Source organism: Crinia signifera, chromosome 9, assembly GCF_055691185.1.
Source record: "Crinia signifera chromosome 9, ASM5569118v1, whole genome shotgun sequence".
NCBI classification, from domain to species: domain Eukaryota; kingdom Metazoa; phylum Chordata; class Amphibia; order Anura; family Myobatrachidae; genus Crinia; species Crinia signifera.
This window is the reverse complement of record NC_139225.1, coordinates 32,797,833-32,823,226: the sequence shown is the minus strand read 5'-3', so window position 1 is coordinate 32,823,226 and position 25,394 is coordinate 32,797,833. Positions and strand designations below refer to the sequence as shown.

Sequence of the window (25,394 nt, the reverse complement as noted above, 5' to 3'; positions counted from 1 at the left end):
ACAACTGACTGATGTAATTAACCTGAAATGAACCCCATGTCTCGCTAATTTGTAGCTCTTTTAGATCTCCTAGCATCCAATTATCCTCTATGGGGTGTTGTGGATCTATCTTTTTATGGCCAATTGCTTTATTCGCTTCGTTCCATACCTTAATTGCCTGGATTACCAAAGGAGGATCTTTCCGAACTGTATGACCCTGCAGTATCCTACTAATTGGGCTAACCCCAGGAGTAGATATATTTACTAACTCTTTTACCATTTTACTTCCTTGGTCGTCTTCCACCGACTCTCTCATTTGGGAAAGTTGGGCCGCCAAGTAGTAAGTTCTAAATTCCGGTAGTCCCATCCCTCCCTGATCTCTATCTTTCACAAGTACGTTGAGGCGTATCTTAGATCTGGAATTATTCCAGATAAATGATGTTATGATACTGTTTATCTTTCTAAACAGAGAGCGCGGGAGGTATATTGGGGATTGTTGTATTACGTATAGTATTTTTGGAAGTACGATCATTTTTAGGAGATTGACCCGACCCATCGTTGTCAGGGGGAGTTTGCTCCATGTCTTACATTTTTTCTCTAAATATTTAATTAAAGGTTGTATATTTAGGGATATAAATTCTTTAGGATCATTAGAAATCCAAATGCCCAGGTACTTGAATTTCGGGACCCATTCTAAGAACATGGGATTAGGAAGAGGAGGGGTACCAGCTTGGTTTACCGAGAGGATATGCGATTTTTTCCAGTTTATCTTCACACCGGAAATATCACCAAATTGATCTATCAGCTCTAATGCCCTTGGCAAACCAAGCTGGTAGTCAGACAGATATATAAGGAGATCGTCTGCATAAAGGGAGATTACATCTGTGTCTGCTCCTACTTTAAACCCCAGGGTGTTTAATTGTTGCCTTAACAGACAGGCCAATGGCTCTATTGCCAGAGCAAATAATGCAGGAGATAATGGACACCCCTGCCTCGTTCCCCTATTCAGGGAGACGGGAGGGGATATCCATCCATTGACCGAGACCCGGGCGATTGGTTCAGTGTACAATAATTGTATCCACTTGATGTATTTTGGGCCAAAGCCCATTGTCTCAAGAACTATCCATAAATATGGCCATTCGACTACGTCGAAAGCTTTTGTTGCGTCTAACGAGGCTACAGCTGATCTAGTTTTGGAATCTTTAGGGGTCTGCAGGTGGCTTTGTAGTTTACGCAGATTTAATGAAGTGGTTTTACCTGGCATGAACCCACTCTGATCCGGATGGACGATTTTTAATATATGTTTGTTTAAACGTGTTGCAAGAATTTTCGCCAATATCTTAGCCTCAACGTTTATCACAGATATGGGCCTATATGAATCGACTTTGCTATCTTCCTTATCTTGCTTCAGGATGAGACTTATTCTTGCCTCCACCATAGATGGAGGGAGTTTGTTCTCATCGAAGCAGGAGTGGAAAGTCTCTACCAGTAGTGGGGCAAAAAGATCAATATACTTTTTATAGATTTCAACTGGAATTCCATCAAGCCCAGAGGTTTTTCCGCTTGGCAAGTCCGTGATTGCCCTCCTTACCTCCTCTAGACTCAGTGGAACTTCCAGATCTTGTGCATCTTGATTATTAAGGGCAGGGATTGTAATTTTGGAAATATATTCCCTTATATCGGTAGGGGTCATATTTAGTCTAGAAGTATACAGGGAAGCAAAATTGAGTGCAAATTCTTGCCCTATCTCTGACGTCTCATATAACCATGTTCCATCCTCTCTTTCAATACTCTTTATGTTGCCAGAAGAGGATTCGACATGGGCAAGATATGCAAGATATTTGCCTGATCTGTCAGAAAATTGATAATTCTTTTGTGTATTGAAGGACATTGCTTTTATATTCTGCAGCCGTAATGCCTCCAACCATTCCCCCTGGGCCTCAAGCCATTTAAGCCTAGAGGGTTCACTACCATCTGTTAAATATTTTATCTCCTGCAAAGTACTTTCCTTTTCCAACTCCTGTATAACTTTCCTATTTTCCTTTTTTATTTCTTCGGTACGCTTTTTTAAAGTTCCCCTAACAAATGACTTAAATGCATCCCACGTATTTGCCGAGGATGTTGAGCCCCTATTTATACTCCAAAATTCCTCCCACTGAGAAGAGATCTTCTCCTCCTGTCCCAGTGAATGTAACCAGCTAGTATTGAATTTCCAGAACCCATGGCCCCTATCTCTTGTTTCTGTTAATTCCAATTCCATGGGCGAGTGATCAGATATTCCCCTTGGTTTGTATTCAATAGTTTTTACCTGGGGGACCATATCACTAGATATAAATGTTAAATCAATTCTGGAAAAAACCTGATGGCTAGGCGAGTAACAGGAATATTGGCAGTTGGTTGGATTACGCTCTCTCCAAATATCGACCCATCCCATATCTGTTATAAAGTCGGGGAAGCTACTATTGCCCTTTTTTTTATCTAGCGGTGTAGATCTCCATCTGTCCAGTTGTGGATCAATTATATTATTAAAATCACCCATACAGATTATGGGGACATGTGGGTGGGTCGATACCAGTTCAGCCGCTTTTACCAAGATTTCAAAACTAAAGGGAGGGGGGATATAGAAAAACATCAAAAGCATATGACTGTTGTTTATCGTACAATCAAGAAAAATATAGCGCCCACCAGGATCCACATATGCCCTATTGCAAACAAATAGCACAGATTTCCTAATTAGAACTGAAATTCCCCGAGAGGACGAGGTAAATGGTGCATGGTATGTTTTCGCAATCCATGGTTTCTTTAGTGCTAACAATTTCCCACCTATCAAGTGTGTTTCAAGCATACACATAATATCGGCTTTAGATTTCCTCAATTGATCCATAACTAAGGAACGTTTGATTTTGTTGTTTATGCCACGGACGTTCCATGTTATAATTTTCACCATTTATTCATGGATGCGTCTGTATATACCATGCATCAATATACCCTCTACCCATCACTAGAACTTGCCACTTTGCCTGTACCTGCACTTGACTGACCATACATACAATACATAAATCCAAAAATACAAAAGACACAATACCCACATATACCCATCCCTCCCACCTCCCTGTATACCATCTAAATATAGGCATACTTAAGGTTATCTCCAACCCCCAGAGAAGAAAAAAAAAAAAAAAAAAAAAAAAGAGAGAAAAAAGGAACTCCGTCTCCTCAGGGCTATAAAAAAAAGAACCCTTGACCACCATTGTGTGGGGGAGCTCTCCGGTTACAGTAATATATTTTTAACTAGAGGCCAGCTGTTGATGGCCAGGGTTAAGTTTATCCAGCCATTTTGCTGCATCCTCCGGTGTAGCAAAAAAGTGAGTCTCTCCATTGTCGACAACTCTGAGTTTTGATGGAAAAATCATTGAGTATTTCATACTACAGTCCCGCAATCTTCTTTTTACGTCTGTGAATTTTGCTCGGTCACGTTGTACCTCAAGGGCTAGATCTGGAAATACTGAGATTTTATGACCATTCATTTCCAGATGACCTTTTATTCGCGTTAGTCTGAGTATTGAGTCTCTGTCTTGGAAATTCAGGAATTTAGCTATGAGAGTACGGAGGGGGGCACCAGGTGGTAGTGGTCTAAAGGGAATACGGTGCGCCCTCTCCACGGCAAATTGTGATGTAAAGGATGTCTCACCTAGGACATCTTTCAACCATTTTTCCACAAATTTAGTTGCTTCTGCCCCCTCCTCGCGTTCGGGTAGGCCAATAAATCGCAAATTATTTCTGCGTAGCCTTCCTTCGACATCAATCATTTTAGCCCTCATATCCGAGACCTGTTGGGAGAGTTTGTTAATTTTGGTGGAACAATTAATATTTGCGTCCTCCAACAGTGAGATACGATTTTCTGTCTCTTGGATTCTCTCATTCGTATGTTTAAGATCTGTTTGTATTGACGTTATTTGGATTTGTACTCCATCAATTTTATCAGTAAGGCGCTGTTCGCTACTGGTTATAGCCTCAAGGACTTGTTGCAGTGTTATTTCCGTGGCAACTTGGGAGCTGACAACTTTCGATGGTGTGGTATGTGGCGTCGTGCTTGGAGTCTGCGGAAGATTAGCCTGTGTTCGGGCAAATCGCTCCAGTTTAGCAGCTGCTGCGGCATTAGTTGTTTTACCCATTGTCTCACCGGCAGCCTCTAGAGATAGCTAATTAATTGTGAGATGAATCCCGTACACATGCACCAACACTCCTCTATGTTTTCAGCCTCAGCCTGGGCCAGAGGATGTTTCAGCTGTTTGGATCCAATGGCAACCAGTTATTATATAATGCTTTCCTTACACCGAAGCAATGCTCCTATGTGGTCAATAGTAGCTGTATTATTACTTTAAGGCAGTAAAGGTTGAACACAAGAAAAAAAAAAAAAAAAAAAAAAAACACACACAGCAGAAAAAAAAGAAAAATGGAATTTACCAATGTCCTCGGAAAATGTCCTCAGAGCAAATCATTTACCATGCCTTTCTTCTTTCTGTCCAATATATTCAAAAGAGTTCTCACCTACTTTCAGGATGCCATATGTGCCACTCACCCTGCTCACCGGCTGTCTGTGCTCCCGAGCTTGTAATGTTACTTGCCACTGGAGCCGTCAGTTCCCCGCCACTGCAGTTTGCTCAGGGCTAACGGAGATGGGGCTGCTTTGGGATCACCGGCTGGCTGTTCCACGCTCCGCTTGCATCTCTGGGTTTGCAGGCCGGGGATATTGCTTTGGCCGCTGGCTGCTTTGGCTGTTGCCGATTATGGAGGACGCTCCCCGGCCGCCCGCTGTGTATCTCCAGCTACTGCTGGATTGCTTCCCGGGCAGTTGCCGCAGCAAGAGGTGTTGCGGCTCCCGGGTCACGGAGGTAGCGCCGCTGCTTCTAGGACGCTTCCTGACGCGGCCCGTCCTGTCTGCCGCCTCAATACCGCTGCGGCTCCGGGTCGCACGGACACAGCGCTACGGCTTCTGGCTCAGCGCCAGCACACCCCTGAACCGGACACACGTCGCGCCTGCTCCCGGAAGGAGTACGCAATTCCTGGGTCAGTAATCTTTCAGCTGCCGCTGGCAAACTTAATTCGGATGTTTAGCCGGAGAGCCCTCACTCACTCCTCACTCCTTCACCGCCGTGGTCACGCCTGAACGGTAAGTTCTTACAAAAATCCCCTTTTCTCTTTCGTCCAGTCCGGTGACACAGCTCCACCTTGGGACGTTCACGAGCCGTTACTATGGGAGGGTATGCTCAGACTGCCAGTTCTCATCACTGAATGAAGCGTCCTCCGACGCAAACTCATGGAACCTGTACAATTTGGTAAAGGTGTGAACAGAGGACCAAGTGGCAGCCCTGCACAACTGCTCCTCTGTAGCCCGATGACGCACAGCCCAAGAGGAAGATACTGACCTGGTGGTATGTGCATTAATCCGAGAAGGAACAGGTCTACCCATCTTGGTATAAGCAAAGGCAATCATTGACCTAAGCCACCTGGCAATGGTCTGCTTAGACGCAGGCCAGCCTCTCTTATGCACATCATAAAGTACCAACAAAATATACTGCAGGAGATGACCCCCCACTCTGATCCCAGAACGTGGAAGCCTGTACCTCGTCATGCGGAGGACTTATCCTCTCCTTTTGACACTTGCTTCTTACTGAAGGCCCCAAACCTGGATTTTGGAGCCTTACCTCTACCTGCTGGGAACCTACCTCTTCCCGCCTGTCCTCTACTGGAAGCTCCACCACAAAAGGAAGAACGAAAAGTAGGTTTAAATGCTCCAAACTTAGAACCTGAGGCCTTAGTAGTGGTAGGCAAGAAGGTACTTTTACCCCCCGTGGCCTGTTTAATAATGGCTTCCAATTCCAAGTTTCCAGGGTTTCTTAGATTCACTGTCAGCATTCCAGGCCTTCAGCCACAGGGCTCACCTAGCTGACACAGAAGTAGTGGAAACCTTAGATGCCATCTTGGCACCTTCCTCCCCAGCCTCAGTGATGTACTCTGCAGCACACCTGAGTTTTTCTGTCAGGAGATATGCCTCCGAATCAGGCCGCAGCTGATCAGCCAAAGTCTCGGCCCATTTAATCATAGCCTTCGCTACCCAAGCTGAGGCAATAATAGGGCGGAGTGTAAATCCCACTCCCTCAAAAACAGCTTTCAGCCATCCTTCCACTTTCTTATTCACCGGATCCTTAAAGGCTGCACCACCTTGGACTGGTAATGCTGTGGCCTTGGACAGTCTAGCAACCGGCGCATCCACCAACGGGACTTTTTCCCACAATTTAAAATGTTCCTTGGGCATGGGATACATATTCGCATACCTCTTGGACATGGAAACTTTCTTGTCATGGACTTTTCAAGCCTCCCCTAACAATGAGACCATACCAGGGTCTGAAGGGAAGGTAACGGCTTCTTTGCGCATTCTTTTAAAAATGCACTGAGTCTGAATTTTGTCTTCCTCTGACAAATCCAAAGCCTGTCTAACAGCAAGGATAAGATCCTCAATACCTGGGACAGAAGCCTCAGCCTCTTCCCTAAGGTTACCAGACAAATCGTCTGCACACACACCATCATCATCAGAATCGACCAATGGTACAGGCGGTGTAACTGAAGGCTGTCTAGAGGATTTTGGACTATCAGGGGCTTTAGCAAATTTTTCCATGAACGCATTAATTTTAAGCACCAGTGTCCTGCATGACCTGCAACAACATGGGGTCCCCTTACGCAGGACCAAAGGACCCTTGAGAGGAAAAACTGGGGCCAGGAGACCTGATTAGACTGTCCCTCTGTCTAGTAAGTGCCTCAACCAGGGCATTCATAGACCTCCCCAAGGCTGCAGCCTACGCTGGTTCTTGCTCAGCCCCCTGGGCCTGTGAGGTGCCCGGCACAGACTTACAAGCAGGGCAAGGTACCCCTTGGTCCATCTGTTCACATGCAATTTCTACCCCGCAAAATCTGCAGTTAAAAACCATGTCCCCCCCCCCCCCTACAGCAACAGCCTCATCACCCGTGTCATTCATGCTGAACCCACGGTGCAAAATGTCAGGCAATGTACAGAACAGTGTATGCTGTTGTACTTAGCTGTCTGTGCTGTCAGCGATTCTTCAGCGCTCAGCGGGGGGTAGCGCTTCCAGGAGACTCCAACCCTGTGCGCAGCAAAGGATAAGCCAGCTTCAACTCACACTGCGGAAAGAGAAAATGGCGCCCACACAAAAGTGGGAAGTCCCTGCTTCAGCGGGGTGGGAAGCCTGAATTGGTGCCCAAACCCCCTTAAGCCGATCCCCCAATCGAGTCTCCTCACCTCCTAGTGCCTCCCCTCTGCTGGGATCACTTGGAGTCGTCCGGCACCGCCGGACACCTGTGACAGCCTTCACTTCCCTGGAGGGATTTCAGGCTGTAAGCCCATCCAAGATGGCGGCAGCCATCGCGGGAGGTCCTTCCTCCACGATCCCCTTCTGCGAGGAGCCGGATCCGGAGCGCGCCCAGGCAAACCCCAGCAACGCTGACAGACAGACACCCCTGCACACCGAGCGCTGACAGGACGCACTTCTGTCAGCCTCTGCTGCGCTCTCAGTGTGCTTTGCTTCTAATAGAAGCAACACACTGGTAAAAACACCTGCACTACACTATAGTTAATAAAATCCTAATTAACTTGTGTAAAAAAAAAACAATATAAAAGCCGGCTGCAGTAGCAGCCCATCAGCCAAGCTCGCACTCCTGTGGGCACCTAAAATGAACTGGAGCATGCTGGGGATGCAGAAGGGGAGGAGCCTGCAGCCAGAGGAAAAGCTTCAGCTATAGGTGCCTTGGCTCCTGCGGTCCCTCCTACATCCCAAGGTTAGCTGTGTCACCGGACTAGACGAAAGAGAAAGTAACCTGACTGCCCACATACAGTAGTCATTAAGGGGCCCATTTATCAAGTAATATTTGCGGTTAAATCTGTTTTCGGGGATTTAACCGCAAATATTAAGTAGCACTGAGATGTATTAAGGGGGACCGCAGCAGGAATATCCGATCCCTGTTGCTATCCCCCCCTGCAGCGCCGCCGGCCGCATCTCCCATAGGTTTCTATGGGGGATGCGAAGCTGCCCGATGTATCAACATCGGGCAGCCCGGCATCGCACCCCTGGGCTATCGCCATTCTGATATGACGATAGCCCATTGTAGCCTGTGGCTACATATCGCACTGCCCGAGCGACAGTGCGGTCAGCTGGGTCGCGGGGGGGTCAGCGCATAACCGCGCATGCGCAGACCCCCCGGCTACAGGCATCGCAGGGACAGGCTCCTTTTGGAGCCCTGTCCCTGCGCACAGCAGGTAATACATTCGGCCGAAATGATCGCATTTTACAATGCGATCCTGGGTGGTAATATTCCACCCAGATCGCATTGTAAATGCGGTCAATGATAAATGGGGGCCTTAATGTTCCTCTAGGAATGTTTTGGACTGCCAGGGTATCTTTATGGGGCCCCTTGAGACCTGCTACATCCTAGATGCCTAGGTTGACTTGTGGAACATTTGCCTCTGTCTCCCTCCCAGTGCCTAATCATAGCCCTACACCACCACCACCATACCTCCCCCCCCCCCCCACACCCACCCCCATAGCCTAACCCTAAATATATTTCCCAACCCTTCCCTCTCATAACCTCATCCTAACCCTCCCCTCAGGTAGCCAAACCTCACCCTAGTGCCTAGTCCTAACCTTCCACTCATTGCGTGATGTAGACCTTTCACCTGGTGACATTCTGCAATGTCGATTTCATACCTGTAGACATTGTGTTTTTAACATTATTATTGTCACCATGTGGACATGGTGACTGCGCTCTGAGCTGACTGCTCGTCAACATCTTCAAATTCTCTTGCGCACGGTAAACTAAAACCTACGGCCACCTGTATATAGCATTTCATTAACACTGACTGGATTGTGTTTAGGAGAGTACCCAGCTGGTCGCCGGGCACTGGATACTCTGCCAAACACAGCACATGCTGCAGGACTGATTGGTTTCTATGGGCATACTCTGCTCGTGTTCTCTCTAGAAGGTTCGATACATCTCCCCTTTGGGCAGAGCTGGCCTTAGACATAGGCAAATGCCTAGGGGTTATGCCTTCCAAGCCTAGGGATGGCTCAGCTTGATAGTGGGCAGCAGCAGTTTGCAGGGCACCTGATCTATGTGGCCTAGGGAAGAGATATAAGAGAAGAGATGTACGTTGGTGTACTGTAGTTTGATTTGTGGACTTGTGGGCCTTCTACTTCACTCTTTCTGACAAAATCCTTCTTACTGTAGATGGACAAAACCATGTGCACTGCAGGGGGGCAGATGTAAAATGTGCAGAGAGAATTAGATTTGGGTGAGTTATTTTCTTTCTTTACAGGGTAACAGTGTACTAAGTTTGATGTAAATTGCTGCAGCCATTCTGGAGTTATGCTGGAACATACATTGTGATTTTTTTTTAATTCAGAAAAATGTAACAATAATTTTGATTTGCTTTTTGGTTCAGTTGCCTCGGCCGTGTTGTAATACGCTCGTATGTAAAATTTCACAATATTTCCTTTTAAACTGTGGATTTGTATAGAAAGACAGAAGGAAGGACAAACTTTCACTTTTATATATAACATACTAGGGGGGAGATTCTCTAAACTAAAAATGCAGTAAAAACCCTGTTATCAGGGTTTTTACCGCATTTTGGAATGCTCTAAACATCCTCCGCTGGGGGGCATCGCCAGCGACCCACCACCACCCACCGACGCCCCGCACCAACTCCCCCCTCACCTGTGTCCGGGCAGCACAGAGCTGTGCTGCCCGAACCTGTGAGCTCCTCCTCCCTGCACTGTGATCCTCTTCCGGGTGCAGGGAGGAGGAGGAGAGCCAGCCCCCGCAAGAGCCATAATTATCGCATATGTTAGAGCATATGCAATAATTATGTAAGCGATGGGCGGCGGACCTGGGGTAGATGTTTTGCAAATGAAGCTGAAAATTGTCAGTACAGTCTCACAGCTAGTCTGACAGCACATTTACACTAACTTAAAAATAACAAATTGAATATTGCGTTGGTCCATGGTGGCTGTGCCACTACCAATTCTTAAAGAACCGGTAACCCCATCGCCAAGGGGCCACGCCCGATAGCCATGCAATAACAGCCACGGGTGGGGGGGGGGAGGGGAGGGGAGGAGTGGGATGGGATGGGTCTCTTTGTCTCAGGTTCCCAAGCCTGTATGTGGGTCTCTTTGTCTCAGGTTCCCAAGCCTGTATGTGGGTCTCTTTGTCTAAGGTTCCCAAGCCTGTATGTGGGTCTCTTTGTCTCAGGTTCCCAAGCCTGTATGTGGGTCTCTTCGTCTCAGGTTCCCAAGCCTGTATGTGGGTCTCTTTGTCTAAGGTTCCCAAGCCTGTATGTGGGTCTCTTTGTCTCAGGTTCCCAAGCCTGTATGTGGGTCTCTTTGTCTCAGGTTCCCAAGCCTGTATGTGGGTCTCTTTGTCTAAGGTTCCCAAGCCTGTATGTGGGTCTCTTTTTGGTTCCCAAGCCAGAGCTGTTGCTTTAATTCATGGCAACAGAAATGATTTGATCCTGCTGTCCATCTTCAGCTAAGAGATCCTCAAAGAGCTGGATGAAGTATTCAGGATCAGTAATGAAGCGGAGCATCTTTGCACTCATTAGCATGGTAATGGACAGGCAACGGCTCCAAAAGGCTTGACTCGAGCTGCAGACTAGGAAGTATCTCATTGGGTAAGCAAGCTCATTGCCCATGTATGAATAGGCTATGTACAGACATGATGACAGCCATACTATTTGTTCCTGCGCAGTGTCTAGCTCAGATGACATCACTTCACGGCAAAGCATGTAGAGAAAAATGACATTGGCCGGATTGAGGAAGCCGTCGTGCTGGCAGACTCCAGTGAGGGAATTGTCTATAATGGTCAGCCAGTTAGTATAATGTACTGGTAATACCGGCTCCTTACACCTGCGACAGAGGAACTCTGCAAGGCAGTCCAGCAGCTCACTGGTGGATGTCTGCACCATCTTGGTGGGTTTTGGTGGCGAGATGTCTTGCTTTTCTTCAGCAGGCTCATAGACAGGCTTATTGGCATAGGTATCTTGTGAGACCTGTGTGTGAGTTGTTAAGTCAGCACATGAGATGGAATCCTTCAGGCTCTCACTGACGAGGTGGGTAACATTGACCCGGCCATTTTTGCGCTGTCTTCTTGTGGTCATAAATCTTCTTAAGCGCCAGATGAGTGAATGGCTCTCGGCAGACCTTCCAGTCTTGTTGTCCTGTATAGCCGGGCACTGGGTACCACTTGATGTTTCTTCATCTGGACGGTTTGCCTTGCGGCAGCACGGGAAAGTCAAGCAATTCCACATTCTTATCCAATAATAACAGTCTGTTTCCAGCACGTTATGAAAGATGCTTCTTGGGTCAGTCCTAGTCAGCAAATGAGTCCAGTAGAATGTAGAGTTTTCTCTGCTTACACTGAGGATTGTGACATCACATGCTGACTGTGATGCTTTATTTATGCTAATGAGCTGCTGACAACATCTAGGCATTTCAAACCGTGGTGAAATAAAGAATTTATTATTTAAACCTCTATAAGGGAGGAAATGTGTTTTAAAACAACTGATCGAAAAGAAGACGAGATATGTTGAATAATTTGAAAGATAATTAGTTGGAAATAATAATTATATATTTTTTTCCTTCGGCAGTGGACCCTAAAAATGTAATCTTTTATTTTTAACCCTTTTGAGTGCCAAGTGAATTTGTCAAAATAGGTTTTAAAATTGTATTTTTAAAATGTTCGGTTGGACAAATTTTAATAATTTAAAGATGTTAAATACATTCTGGTGCTTTGCTGAACAGGGTCACTTTGTGACATAAAAGTCTCTACTGATGGAGGAAAAGCTGTGTACACACTGAGCGAAATATCAAACTGCCGATATATCACAAACCCATTAGCGAGTGTGTGCCACCGATATGTCTGGGAATTATGTAATTTATCGGTATATCGCATCAGCCCTGCAGCACAGCAAATGGATGCTACAGATATAACAACGCAGCTGGCTGTGTGTATGGACGTCTGGGACCTGCAGTGACTGATAACTCTTATAGACGGGCGAATGTAAATGCATGCCCAGTTGCAGGGCTGCCATCAAGGGGGTACTGTGGGCACATCCCAGAGCACTTCTAAAGCGCAGGCTTCTCCTTCACCTCTGGATGCTGGTAGCCATTTAAAATGCAGCACCGTCTAGTGAGACAATCAGAGCTCATGTACCAGCAGACACTCTTTTAAATTTCTTTGAAATGGTCCACAGGGTCGCACAGTGTTTGCCATAATTATCGCATATGTTACAGCATATGCGATAATGATGTCTGCGATGAGCAGCGAAGGGGGGCGGAGCTGGGCTGCGGATGTTTGAACATCCTGCCCTTAGTTTTCTGATCATTCAGAAATATGCAGACTCATGGCAGCTGCTAAGTAGATAGACACAGATTAATCCAACAGGGGTAAGTTCAGGGCCGGGACTGGGACCAGAAATCACCCCTTGCATTTTGAGCACACAGGCCCACCTGCAGTAGGTGGGACCCTTTCACGGCGAAAAGGGAGCATGGTCTCATGGAAAGGAGGCGTAGCTCCCCCTGTATAATAACAGGACACAACAGGCTGCTCCTCCTGTATTATAATAACTGGACCCCTCAGGCTGCTCCCCCTGTATAACAGGACCGCACAGGCAGCTCCCCCTGTATAACAGGACCCCACAGGCTGCTCCCCCTGTTTAATTAACGGGACCCCACAGGCTGCTCTGCCTGTATAATCACAGGACATCACAGGTTCCAGGCTCCCCCTGTACAGCTTGTCTTACCTGTTCCCGACACCGAGTAGGGTTGCAGCACTAGCGGGAAGTGCTGGTACGCACAGGCTGGAAGTAAGGTGGAAATAATACTGGCTGCTTTATTTTTACACTGTAATATAGATCTCACTTTGTAGTAAAACCCCACCCAAATCTAATTCTCTCTGCACAAGTTACATCTGCCCCACCTGCAGTGCACATGGTTTTGTCCATCTAAGAAGGATTTTGTCAGAAAGAGTGAACTAGAATAAGGCCCTGTGTGTGAATAAAAGTATTGGTACTTGTGTATTATCTGGGCTCCCGATTTTTTCATTGCATGCCACTACTTAAGGCATGCAATGCAATGCGATTTTTCATTGTAAAGACCCGATTTTTAATTGTATAGTCAACCATGGGTGATTTCATACCCCCACTATCCAACTACGCATGGAGTTGAGTTTATATAGTGTGACGAGCGCAGCGAGCCACCAAGCCCGAAGCGCGGTGAGGGGACGAGGATTACTTTACATGTATTCTGCGTCCCCTCGCGGGGCACGCTGCGCTCGCCACACTATATAAAATCATTCCATGCGTAATTGGATAGTGGGGGTATGAAATCACCCATGGGTGACTATACAATAAAAAATTGGGTCTTTACAATGAAAAATCGCATTGCATGCGATGCAATGAAAAAATTGGGCGCCCAGATATTACACAAGTACCAAAGTAATTTATATTGAATGAAAAGTGAGTAATGACCTTTGGACTTAGCAGTGACCAGATCATTCATTACTTTAGTCAGTGCTGTGTTGGAAGTGAAAGCCTGACTGAGGTGGGTCCAATAAGTTATGTGAGGTAAAGAAGTGTGTTGAGGGGTGTGTGGTCAAGTCTCTCAAGTAGCGGCCGCCGGAATGTGAGGCATCTGAGAGCTTTCCCAGCCAATCAGAGGGCCGCCCAGTGTCTTGAAATGTTTTTATTTTTTATTTTTTTTATTCTGCCGCCCGCTGCTCACTACCACCGCACGCCAGCCCTTTTGCTTACTCCGATGCCCGCCAGCCCTTCCCCAGCATCTGATGGCATGCGACATCGGGTGCTGGAAAAAAAGCACTTGCAATGCGGATTCCCACCGCATCCGATCACACAAGTGTATGGGCACCATTACAGTAAGCTCTGTGTCTGACGTTCAAGACAAGTTACCGAATATGTGGTTTAATCAAATATAGTTAGAACAGACACATATACAAATAGAGATGAGTGGGGAGAGATGTACTAAGCTTGAAAAGTGATAAAATGGAGAGTGATAAACTGTACACAGATAGAAGCTGTTGGTGGTTTATCACTCTCCGTTTTATCACTTTTTAAGGCTTAGTACAAAGTATCGGTTCTAAACATATTTGATTAAACTGCATATTTTGTAACTTGTCTTGAAGGTCGGACAGGCGTGCACAGAGAGAATAAAACAGGACAACTGAGGAAGCCGCTGATGTTGATCTAGGCAGAGAAACGCGTTTTGTTGCTGTGCCAGAATACTTGCACCTGCATAATACCTGTACCCAGAGACTGCTGTAGAGATTGCCGGAAAAGCTACCCAGCAGAAAAAAACGGCTATTGCTAAAATCTGAGGAACCGTCTCCCTCCCCTTATACATCAGGGGAGCACCTACATTGAATTAGAGGTTGGACTGTCCATCAAAGGAGCCCAGAGTTCCCAAACAGCAGCTATATTGAATACATATACGGGACTGGTAACTATATATATGCTGCAGATGCCTGTTTATTAATGGATGCCTGATTAGTTTAAGCCTCATGCCGGATAAATTTAGCTAATAAATTAGCCTCTGTTTGTCTATATGTTGTATGTCTTGTATTGTCTTGTTTTATCAATGAAGTGCACTTCACTTTTGGATACTGTTATTTCTTTTTAAAATAAAAAATAATTTTTATTGGAATTATTGGTTCATTATTGTGCTAACACAACTGCACCCCTTGGAAGCTCTTGTTAGTGCAAACTATATGAGCTTTACCTTTCCTTGTTCTGCTTGAGATACACATCCTCTAACAAGGGGCTGCAAAGGTGTATAGCAACAAGGGATCTTAGATACATATCACCAGCGCTTCTATTTTAGCCCTTGGGCTAATTGTTGGTTTTTTGACTGGTCAGTAGGGTGATGTTTTGGCCGCGGGACCTTATATAATAAGTGTCCCCCAGCTGTGACATTACCCTGCTGGCTGGTTTCGCCTGGGGCTGGTTCTTAAAATACGGTGGACCCCTCCTCATTTTGTCCCCCGTATTTTGGTAACCGGTCCTGGGGCTGGTTTTAAAATTTCGGGGAACCCCTATTTGCTAGGTTTCCTGATTTTTTTTTTATAACCAGCCCCGGCTCTTTCAGCCTGGTGCTGGTTACAGCCGTGGGGGGGGGGGGGGGGGCCCACGCCATTTTTTAAATTTATATATTTATTTTTCTATATTTATTTTTCTACACACTACAGCCTGCAGGGGTCTGACTGATCCGTGCAGACTGGCTATACGAATTCGTATTAGCGGCCTTATATACGGCCGCTAATACGAAGGGTTATGCCATCGGAGGGTTACCAAGCAGTCGTATTTGACTGCATTGTAAATTCCCCTCCGGAACATGACTTTGCATACGGCTGAAACAGCCGTATGCAGTCATACTCATTCGTATTAAGAATACGAATACAAAATTTAATAATCTTAGTAAATTTCCCCCTATGGGTTTTTTCTTCCATAATCCGCTACAGAAATTTTGGTGCAGCCTAGTGCAGATTACTTCATCAACCTTATTCTGGTTCATTCGCTCGGATGCAAATTCGCACCCTTGCAAGTGAACCAGATCCCGCCTTGCGAATGGTGGTACGCCGACCCACCATTTGCAATGCGCGTACATTCGCACTGGTTGTGAATGGATGTTTTACATAAACATCCATTCGCAGCCCGCGGGGTAACACGTGGAATGATGTGGAACGTGCTCAGAGCAACCATAGATCTGCATGCGCATTCAGAGGCAAGTGGGCAGGGAGCTGACATCTGGTGATGTCATCGGCCCATTACCATGGGAACCCCCATAAAAAGCTGGGCGTTTCCATATGGTATTGGACTATTGGTGGGTATTGGTGTGGGGGGGGGGACACACACCCTCCGTTCGCAAAGATGGGTGTGTGCAAGTTTGTTTATTGTGGACGCACGCACCCAGTGCATGCACATGCGCAGAAATGCACAAAGCGGAAATATCTGTCCAGTGCGAGCGCGAACTGCCATGTGAGCGGACCAGAATAAGTGTCCTATGAACTTTGCATAGCAGTAGTGTGTGCAAGAAAATGCAGAACAAAGTTACTAGGAACCAATGTGACGGTCTGCTGTTGCAGGGAAGTGATTTTAATGTGCACAGGAAGTGGTGAAGCTCAAGAATTGATGGGCAGAATTCTGTCCTTGTAGCTGCTGCTGGGTCATGTTGGTTATGAGTGTGTGGAGAGGATTATACACAGCCCTGCGCCCATGCTCTCTTGCATCCTGCAACCAGGGCATACACACAGCTGCTAGATCTGCAGGGCAGGAGACCAGGGGCAGCAGTGACTTTAACCCTGCAGTGCTGCACTTCCTGGTCTGCCCTCTCTCCAGGAGATCACTAAGGTAATACAATATTCCCTTAATATTTCCACAGTGTATATAATAGTAGATTAACCTATATGTGTTTGTTATATCGCATGGCATTCATGTGCAAAAAAGTGGATGCACACGGCCTTATTCATGTTTGTACGCACTGATGCTTACGCCACTGGGTGATGATCTTCAAACTGTGCATGTGCTGCGATTGCACCATTGCAATGCCGCTCGCAGTGAGAATTTAGGTGCAGAGAGATTGACATGAAGGAACATTTTGGGGAGGTAACCAGGCGTGGCAGCAGCGTGTCACAGGGCCCTGTTTTCAGGGTGTGTATGGTGACTTGAGCTGCGATCATGTATGCTGGCAGTCTTAGCGCCTGCTTTTCTGTTCCTGCGACCAGTCTGAATGATCACAGATGCGCTTCAGGAGTCCATGGGCCTAATTCAGCTTGGATCATGAATCGGCAAATTCGCGAATCGAGAGATTATCGAATGAATGTGCATGTATACGGTACAGGAGCCTGATTAGGGAATGAAAATGCATATGGCTCGTAAGCGCAAAGCGGCTGGAGCTTGATTGACAAGAAGCTGGCGTTTGTGGTTGGTAACTGTCTGTTTTCTGGTAGTGTCAGAAAAAACACTGGCATGCCTAAACATTTTAAGGGATGAGTCTGTGATGTCAATCTCAGCCTTGATCGGTTTCAGTCACATATTAGAGAAAGGGTCGGAGTTATTCACATTTGCACAGACTGCAAAAACGTATTCCGATATGAATTTGTGAGTCATTGTCGGTTAGCAATTCACTTGCTAATTTACACCAGGCTTGCCTACCCTCCCGCAATTGTCATGCAGCTCCCACACCCCCCTTCCGTGCCTCACTAATTACCGGGTTTTTGCAAGGGGAGGGACTAAAATTACACACATCGCGTCATTTTATCCCCACCCCCTACTTGCGCACCCGCAAATCACGGCGTTTGCCTGGATTGGGGCGGGGCTTTCAGTCATCAGCCCCGTCCGCGACCTGGAGATCCGGCTGTCCTCTCCGGTCTTCTCCCGGAGAGGCAATTTGAAAAGTCGGCAAGTATGATTTACATTGTTTTTCTGGGTGGCAGCTATCTATCTGAGAGAAATGTATTTATCGCAATCAAATCTCTTTCTTTGGTACCAGACTATATAACCTCAGTGGCATAATAATAGCTCTGCAGACCCCTCAGTGGCTTGGAGGCGCTTGGTAAGTTTGGGGGCTATTGCTGCTCCGCTAATGGGACCACCACTGGGTCTGTTACTGCTTTGCTGCCAGACCAGCAGATCTTCCTGTCCGCAGTCCCGATGCTCCTGCTGTTTCCATTATAAATGCAGCTCCCTCACCACAGATAATTATTGAGGATGGTAGAAGAAGCGGAAGCTTCCCTTTTGCATCCTTAACAACGGTCTGCTGTGAGGCAGTGGCCATTTTGCAAGGGACATTTTTTTAATTGTATCAGGAGGAGTGCTTGGATTGCAGACGGGTAGATCTAGAGCTGGCAGGCAATGGAGCAGCAACAGACATGGCAATGTCAGCAGTCCTGTTAGCAGTGAGGGACAGGGCGCACAAATTGTAGTTACGCCACTGAACTTATCTATTTTATTTTCCCTTTTTGCAGATATGACGAGTCTACTAACGAGCTAATTAATGACGAGCTGGGCATTGCTTATCCAGTAGTTGATGGTATTCCTAACATGATTCCTCAGGAAGCAAGAATGATCCACAAAGACCAGAAGCCCAAGGAAGCTGACAATCCATCCGAGTAGCTGGTTGCGTGACGGTCCCCCACCCAGAAGCCATGTTCCTGTCCCTCCCCACACTGACTGTGCTAGTCCCTCTCTTGTCCCTGACTGGCATCTTCTATTCTGCATCGGTGGACAGTGACTTTCCTCAGGGATGCACCAGTACAGCCAGCGTGTGCTTCTACAGCCTGCTGCTCCCTATCACATTGCCGGTCTATGTGTTCTTTCATCTGTGGACATGGATGGGACTCAAGCTTTTCAGACACAATTGATTAATGTTGTGGTGTTGGTTTCTTGAAGGCACAGTCCAGTTTATTACAATAGGCCTGATCTAAAGCAATGTAGTCTAGATCCTGGTTGTAATAAAGATTCCTGCTTAAATATAAGATATTGTTATTTGTAGCATTCTGGTGCAACATTGGAGTAGTCAGCGATTGTTTGCAATGGCAGATGTATGGCTCTTTCATGTGTTTAGCACAACAATGGGTCAAATGTATAAATCTGCATGTTGTGGGCTGCAGCGAGAGTCCCTATAGACATAGGGGTAGGGATGGCCATTGACCATTGATGGGTTATGGCTGATGTCGGATACTTTTGGCATAGATGGGGGAGAACCAGCAGGTTCCCCTCCATCGATGGCACAGCAAAACCAATATTTTGCTTTTGGTTTTTATCCATGTGCTGGGACATGGAGCATAGCCCCGTCCCCCACATTCTGATTGGCCCATGGGTCAGTCAGTCAACGAAAATGGTTAACCATCGATAGGTAAAACGATGGGTCTTCAAACTGTGGCCCTCCAGATGTTGGGAAACTACAAATCCCAGCATACCTTGCCACAGTTTTGCTATAAGGGAGTGTTAAAACTGTGGCAAGGCATGCTGGGATTTGTAGTTTCACAACATCTGGAGGGCCACAGTTTGAAGACCCATGGGTAAAACTATTGATGATCATCCATCACATAGTTTGGCGACTGTGCCAATGGCCATCCCATGTATGGGTTTAGGAAGATGGGAGTTCTATTGAAGATAGGATGTTGCTATCGGCAACCAACTGGAATTGACTTCGTTAGAACCTTGTAGAAGATCAATAGAATGATTGGTTGCCCCTAGGAACATCCCATCTTCAATAGAAATCCCATCTTCCTAAATAAACCCCTACATAGGGAGGGATGGCAATACTGCAACCAGCCATCAATAGTAATAAACTATGTGATGGATGACCATCAACAGTAAATAGACTTTAAAGTGGCCATACACTAGTGCGATATGACCCATTTCTACACGATTCTGACATCAAGCTGATAAATTGTGTGAAAAGTGTCAAATCGTATATATATGTCATTTACTTACAATTCCGATACGATGCGTGGTCCTGTGCCCATTGGATCGGATATGGAGTCGGATATTGTCAGTGCTGCCTTGCTAACAACTAGCTAGCCTGGCCCATTCTACAAATCCATACTGGAAAATATAAACTGTTCGTAGATCTCCAGGACCAATTTTTTTAGCCCAGTTAAAGGATTGTGTCTCATAGTAGATGTTGGAGTTGTGAGGTTAGATACTGTGCGTAGTAGTAGGGGGAGCTTTAACAAAGAATACAGATTTAAAGGCCATGGAAGAACATAATCGGGCATGCTAACAAAATTCCAGAATTGGGTAACAGCGCAGCAGGGATCATGTAGGTGGAAATGGGGTGAAAAGTGGCAAAGCGCAGGGGTTTTAGATCCAATCCGATGCCTGGTCCCTTGCGCATCATAATGAAGCCCCTATATAGCACTTGCTTGGATCGCATGCGATATATGGCATGCATAGGACCACCTGCATTATATCGCATGCAATCCTGCCGCCCGAGAAGCGGTTGAGCGGTTCAAGGGGGACGGCTGCAACTTCTTCCCTTGGAAAATTCCACATTAATATATGATCAGTTTTACATTCTAAAGGCATTAATATAATGTGTGTCTGGAATGGGTGTTTTAAATAAAATGTATTTTGTGGGGTCTGAATTATACTGCTTATGTACTGTTATTCTTAATACATGAATACCACACACACATTATGAGTATAAGTGTTACTACTGTGAAGGGGTGAGGGCTATTAAGGATCTATAGTGGGAATAATGTAATGTGTAGTTGATAGTTATATCAATACTAATTGCAGAAAGGAGGTCAATTATTAAATCAAGTTAGACTGATTTAATGCATACTTACCTAGTTAATTGCCCCTCCTCCAGGCAGATAGGGGGCGTATCCACACAGGAAAGTGGGCTGGCAGGGAGTGTGACTCCACCCCCTGGTATACAGTGCCAAAAACCTGGCACTGCATAGTGGTGGGCAGGGCTACAATTACACAATTCATCACAGATCCCGTCATTGGACCCACCTACTTGTACTCTTTTGTGGGTAGCCAAAATGGAGGGTCTTGAAAACCACGTGCCAGAATTAGCTTCAGTCACCATAGTCAGGGCCGTTTTAGTGGCATAGAGCGATCCCAAAAAAAAAACATAAGCCCTTCCTGTGATCCGGCACCATAATCCAAGCAGTGAATATAACCTCCTGTAATTGTGCAATTTTTTTGAAAGCTATCCTTCAGAAGGACCCTCTGTCTCACTGGTCTGTCCAGATGCACTCTGTTTTCCCACTTTACAGCACTAAAGTACCAGCCAATCAGCTATTATCTGCCATGTTACAGGCTGTGTTTGAAAACAAATGAGCGCATTGGCTGCTACTTTATCGCCACGCACTTTTCTCTTACTCCAAGGTGTAGTACACGGACCCCTCATTGACATTCTGGCTATAAGTAGGCAAAGATTAATTATGTTTTTAAACACAGAATATATTTTATATTCATTTCGGGTTAAAGGGACAACGTGAATGACAATCGTCCAATTTCTTTTGGAATCAACTTTTATTTGAACATTTAGTGCTCATTATAAAAAAGACAAAACAAAAGTGAATTCTGCAGATTAGGGCAATTCAAGAAGGCGAAACGTCAAGAATCCATAAAGAACCGGTTACCCCGAAAAAGGTACATTACAGTAGACATGAATGCTGTCCTATCGCCCTGCGGTCTGATGTCCGTTTCCAGGGCAGATGTACTAAGCCAGGTATGTCCAAACTATGGCTCTCCAGATGTTGTAAAACTACAAGTCCCATCATGCCTTGCCACAGATTTGCTGTTAGGGTATGCTAAAACGATTGCAAGGCATGCTGGGTTGTGTAGTTTCACAACAGCTGGAGGGCCACAGTTTGGCCATGCCTGCACTAAGCCTTATGGCCAAATAAAATAGCCTCCGTGTTCGGTGGCCGCACAGCCGCCAAACTCTGAGGCTATGACATTTGTCCACTGGAGAGAGATAAAGTAATAGCCAATCCGAACCTGTCTTTTTCTGGAATGGGACTGTCCTCGTTTAGGATTTGTTAATATGCCACGTTAACGGTCGGACCTCCTATTGGAGAACTTGTTATATGTTTGTCTATGCGATCTCTTATTTCAGGATATGTATTCATTTTATAAAACAAAGCCAGTAATATGGCAGTTGGTAGTTTATCTCTCTCCGAGCCTTGGTACATAGACCCTCCTGTGCGCACATGTATGAGATAAGATATGAATCGGATTGTATAAAACTCACAACTATGTAAAACCATTCACATCCAAGATGGTAGATGAAACACTATGGTGCTAAGAACCCAAAGTTCCTATAATCTATGACAAACACATTCTAGCACAGGTCAGAAAGCAAAAGGAGACTTGATTTGTTGTGATGGGTTACACTGCAGCATTTAGCAATGAGCCCTAAAGTGCTGAATGATCCTAGTTGCTCTGCCATAATATAATCGTCTAAGGGTCAACGTCAGAAGGACCAGTAGTGTAGTTACCCTGCTATAACAGCCTAGCCTGCGCTGCATGACTAGATGCACATGCTCACCGCATCGCTTCACATTAAAAGTTTGAGCTTGGGGGAAGTCCAGCTCCACCATAGGAACTGGACACGCCCCCATCAATGACATAGAGGGGCCGGACCAGGAATCAAATAGTAACAAGGCCACGCCCCTCTCTGCCAGGCTGCCCCTATCAGTGACATAGAGGGGCTGGACCAGGACTCAGTAGTGACAAGGCCACACCCCTTACTGCCAGGCCATACACGCATTAAGAGGTTTTCTTATGGCTAGACTATGATTATAGTAAGTCATCTCCATCCTTTTGAGCCAGTAGATATAATACAAAGATCAAATATATCGGTACTTATGTAGTATCTGGGCGTCCGATTTTTTGATTGTATGCCTTAAGTTAAGGCATACAATCAGATGCGATGCGATATCGCATCGAATGCGACCATCGGATGCGATGCCCCGATTTTTCCATAGGAATCAATGTTAAAATGGACTGAGTCCATTTTAACATGGAATTCAATGGGAAAAAGGGGTCCTTTTCATACCCCTACTATCCAAGTGGGCATGGAGTTGGATATAAACCTGTGGCGAGCGTTGCAGAACATCCAATTACAAATCACAATCAGTCCACTTCCTTCAGGACCCTCTCGCTCACCTCCCAGAGGCCCAAGTCCATCACAACTACTTGCTTCAGTGATCATCATCATTCTACATGCAGAATTCCTTTTCAGACTGGAGGAGAGATGTATCAAACCTTTCGTATAGATTTACTAATACGTCTAAAAAGGATAGTGGTGGTGTTGCCAATAGCAACCAGATTTTATATATATTTCTCCATTGCAGCCTAGAAAGTGACGGAAAAATTCTCACAGGTTGCCATGAGCAACGTCCCTAGTTGTGTGTTTTAGAGGTGTTAGTAAATCTACCCCAATAACTTGGCCAAAGCAGCCAATCAGCTTCAAACTGCCATAGATAAATAGCAGAAGCTGATTGGTTGTTTTGAACAACATTATCTCGTAAGGGGCGGGATGAGCCAAGCCTTTGCGGTACATAACCCGCCACATACCAAATTGATACTTGTTACATATGCACTAACATATGAGATTAGTATCGCCAAGGACATCTCTCCCAATAAGGGCTGCCGTGTGCAATGGCGGATCTTCCACGCTTCAGGCCAGGGAGTCCCTCTGCACAGATCAGATCCCTCAACAGCACAGATGCAGAAAGAATCCCTTAGGCTGGCGTTACACACCGCACCAACGCCCTGCGGCATCAGGGACATGTGAAAAATGTAGCCAGAGCCTAAGAACGGGATTTGGGCTTTTTCCCTTTAGCATAACCCAGTTCCAAGGCTTGATACATTTGCACTTGACTTAGAACAATAAACATCCAAAAACCTCCTAACAATACATGTATTATATAGGGGTTGACTCTCATAGGCATTGTGTCCCTAAGATTGCCAAATGCTCTGCACCGGAGTTCAGACCTGCTCGCTGGGCTGCGTATATACCCTGCCTAGTGAGCCAGAAAACTCCACCCTGACGGATGCACGCCAAGCGGATCCCTGCACTAGCATGCGCGTGGATGCGTTCACATACACATCCGCTGGCATGCGGCCGGAGAAAACAATCGATGGTCACTCACCATCAAATGATTTCTCCAGCCTTCTCTCTGAAAAGTAAGTCCATACTAACTATTCAGATACTCGCTATCTGGCGAATAGGGGGCGGGCGCTGACATCATGTGACAAAAGCCCCGCACCACAAGCAGGGATTGACACGCCCGAGTTTGCAGAGGTACGCCTATTGTTTCTATGGACGCACCCATAAAATACTGGGCATTCCCTTGCGTCCACCCACTATTGAGCAAATGAAACTCCCCGATGGTGTTCGCACCGGAGGTGTGCACATCCCAAACATCGGCCCGCAACGAGTCGGTCTGATCACCCCTCAGTGGTCTATTTAGAAAGCCTTGGAGAGAGATAAATTTGGTGCAGTTAAAGTATCGGCCAATCAGCTCCTAGATACCAGGTTACAGGCTGTGTTTGAAAAATGACAGTTAGGCACTATTATCTGAAACTGTGTCTCGCTGTACTTTACCTCTTTCCAAGGCTTAAAACCTAGACCCCTAAATAGATTCTAGCATAGGTCCAATGCCGGGTACACCCTAAAGAAATTGCCACACCCACTGATAATTATTTAGATCGGCGGTGAGAACGATAAAGTGCATCCACACTGACCAATATCGTTCACGATATTGGTCAGTGACGTCACTCACCTCACGCTCCGTACATTCGGTCGCTGGAGATAGTCAGATTAAGCTGCATGTACAGACAAATCTGTAAGTCTGCGCGCATAGTTCACGATATTTCCTGTACACACTGGATGCTATATATGCGATATTGTCCATATCGTTGATGATATATCGACCAGTATGTAATCAGGTAAGAAAGAAGGGATAATACTGCACTTGGGTTCCACCATTACACCAGTAGAATAGAATAGGCTTTGATTTATAACTTAGTACAAGAACATATATCATACAATGATACCCAGCAACCACAGATCACGCGTCAGTTCATGATGCAATACAGGTTTGTGATCATTTCATAACCGCACAATGTCCTATTTGTTGCAGTCTCTTCACATTTTGGGTAAAGTAACTGCAAAAAAAAAAAAAAAAATCTACTATGGACTAAACAACATTCATAAACAAACACCAATTAAAAATGAAATCCTATTACAACCAATTGTCTTTTACCTTCATAGTTTTTATAAAACAAATCCTGATTAAAATCCGTGATCTCCATTAGCTCCCGGCGACGGTTCAGAACAGACGTAAAAATTGTGCAAGTAATAATTTAAATTAAAATAATAAAACCGGCAGAAGGGGGTTGTTGTAGTCTCCTCCCACTAGCCACGATTCCTCTTATCTGTACATCAGTGCAGCCTCAATTCCTTCAGCATCGCTGAAGGGGGCCCCAAGCTGTACAAGTATTTAAAAGGGCCCTTGAACGTTTGGTGCCTCTACAATCCATTTAGTCGCTTCCGACGCTGCAATTAGAGGTCGAGTTCCTGTGTTCTGTGACCAGCAGGGACATCTCCATTGATCTCACGCAGTGTATCCACACCAAGGTACCCCAGGAGGATGTCGCTGCGTCTGCGTGAAAGATGCTGGATATCTTCTGCCAGGGACTGGACGGTGGTGTACCGCACCTTATCCAGGTCAAACATGTCCTTTAAATACTGCACTATCTGATACTGGAAATACACGATACAAGATACAATATACGACATTAG

At 45.8% G+C, this 25,394-nt stretch overlaps 3 protein-coding genes across 4 annotated transcripts in view; 1 reads left to right on the top strand and 2 right to left on the bottom strand.

Moving 5' to 3' along the window:
* PIGY (phosphatidylinositol glycan anchor biosynthesis class Y) overlaps positions 1-20,213 on the top strand; it is a 28,168-nt gene extending 7,955 nt beyond the window's left edge. For both annotated transcript variants that reach the window (XM_083158755.1, XM_083158754.1), the window contains exon 2: positions 18,082-20,213. In XM_083158755.1, coding sequence (XP_083014881.1) covers positions 18,262-18,477 — 216 coding nt within the window. In that variant the 5' untranslated portion in view covers positions 18,082-18,261 and the 3' untranslated portion in view covers positions 18,478-20,213. The remainder of the gene's footprint in view (positions 1-18,081) is intronic.
* On the bottom strand, positions 10,529-11,353 carry LOC146036833 (cyclin-dependent kinase 5 activator 1-like). Its single transcript, XM_083160701.1, has one exon. The coding sequence runs from the start codon at positions 11,351-11,353 to the stop codon at positions 10,529-10,531; it is 825 nt and encodes a 274-aa protein (XP_083016827.1).
* An 877-nt stretch (positions 20,214-21,090) lies between the features above and the next one.
* Positions 21,091-25,394, bottom strand: part of MIGA2 (mitoguardin 2) — a 32,197-nt gene continuing 27,893 nt past the window's right edge. The window contains exon 16 of the mRNA XM_083158752.1: positions 21,091-25,355. Coding sequence (XP_083014878.1) covers positions 25,155-25,355 — 201 coding nt within the window. The 3' untranslated portion in view covers positions 21,091-25,154. The remainder of the gene's footprint in view (positions 25,356-25,394) is intronic.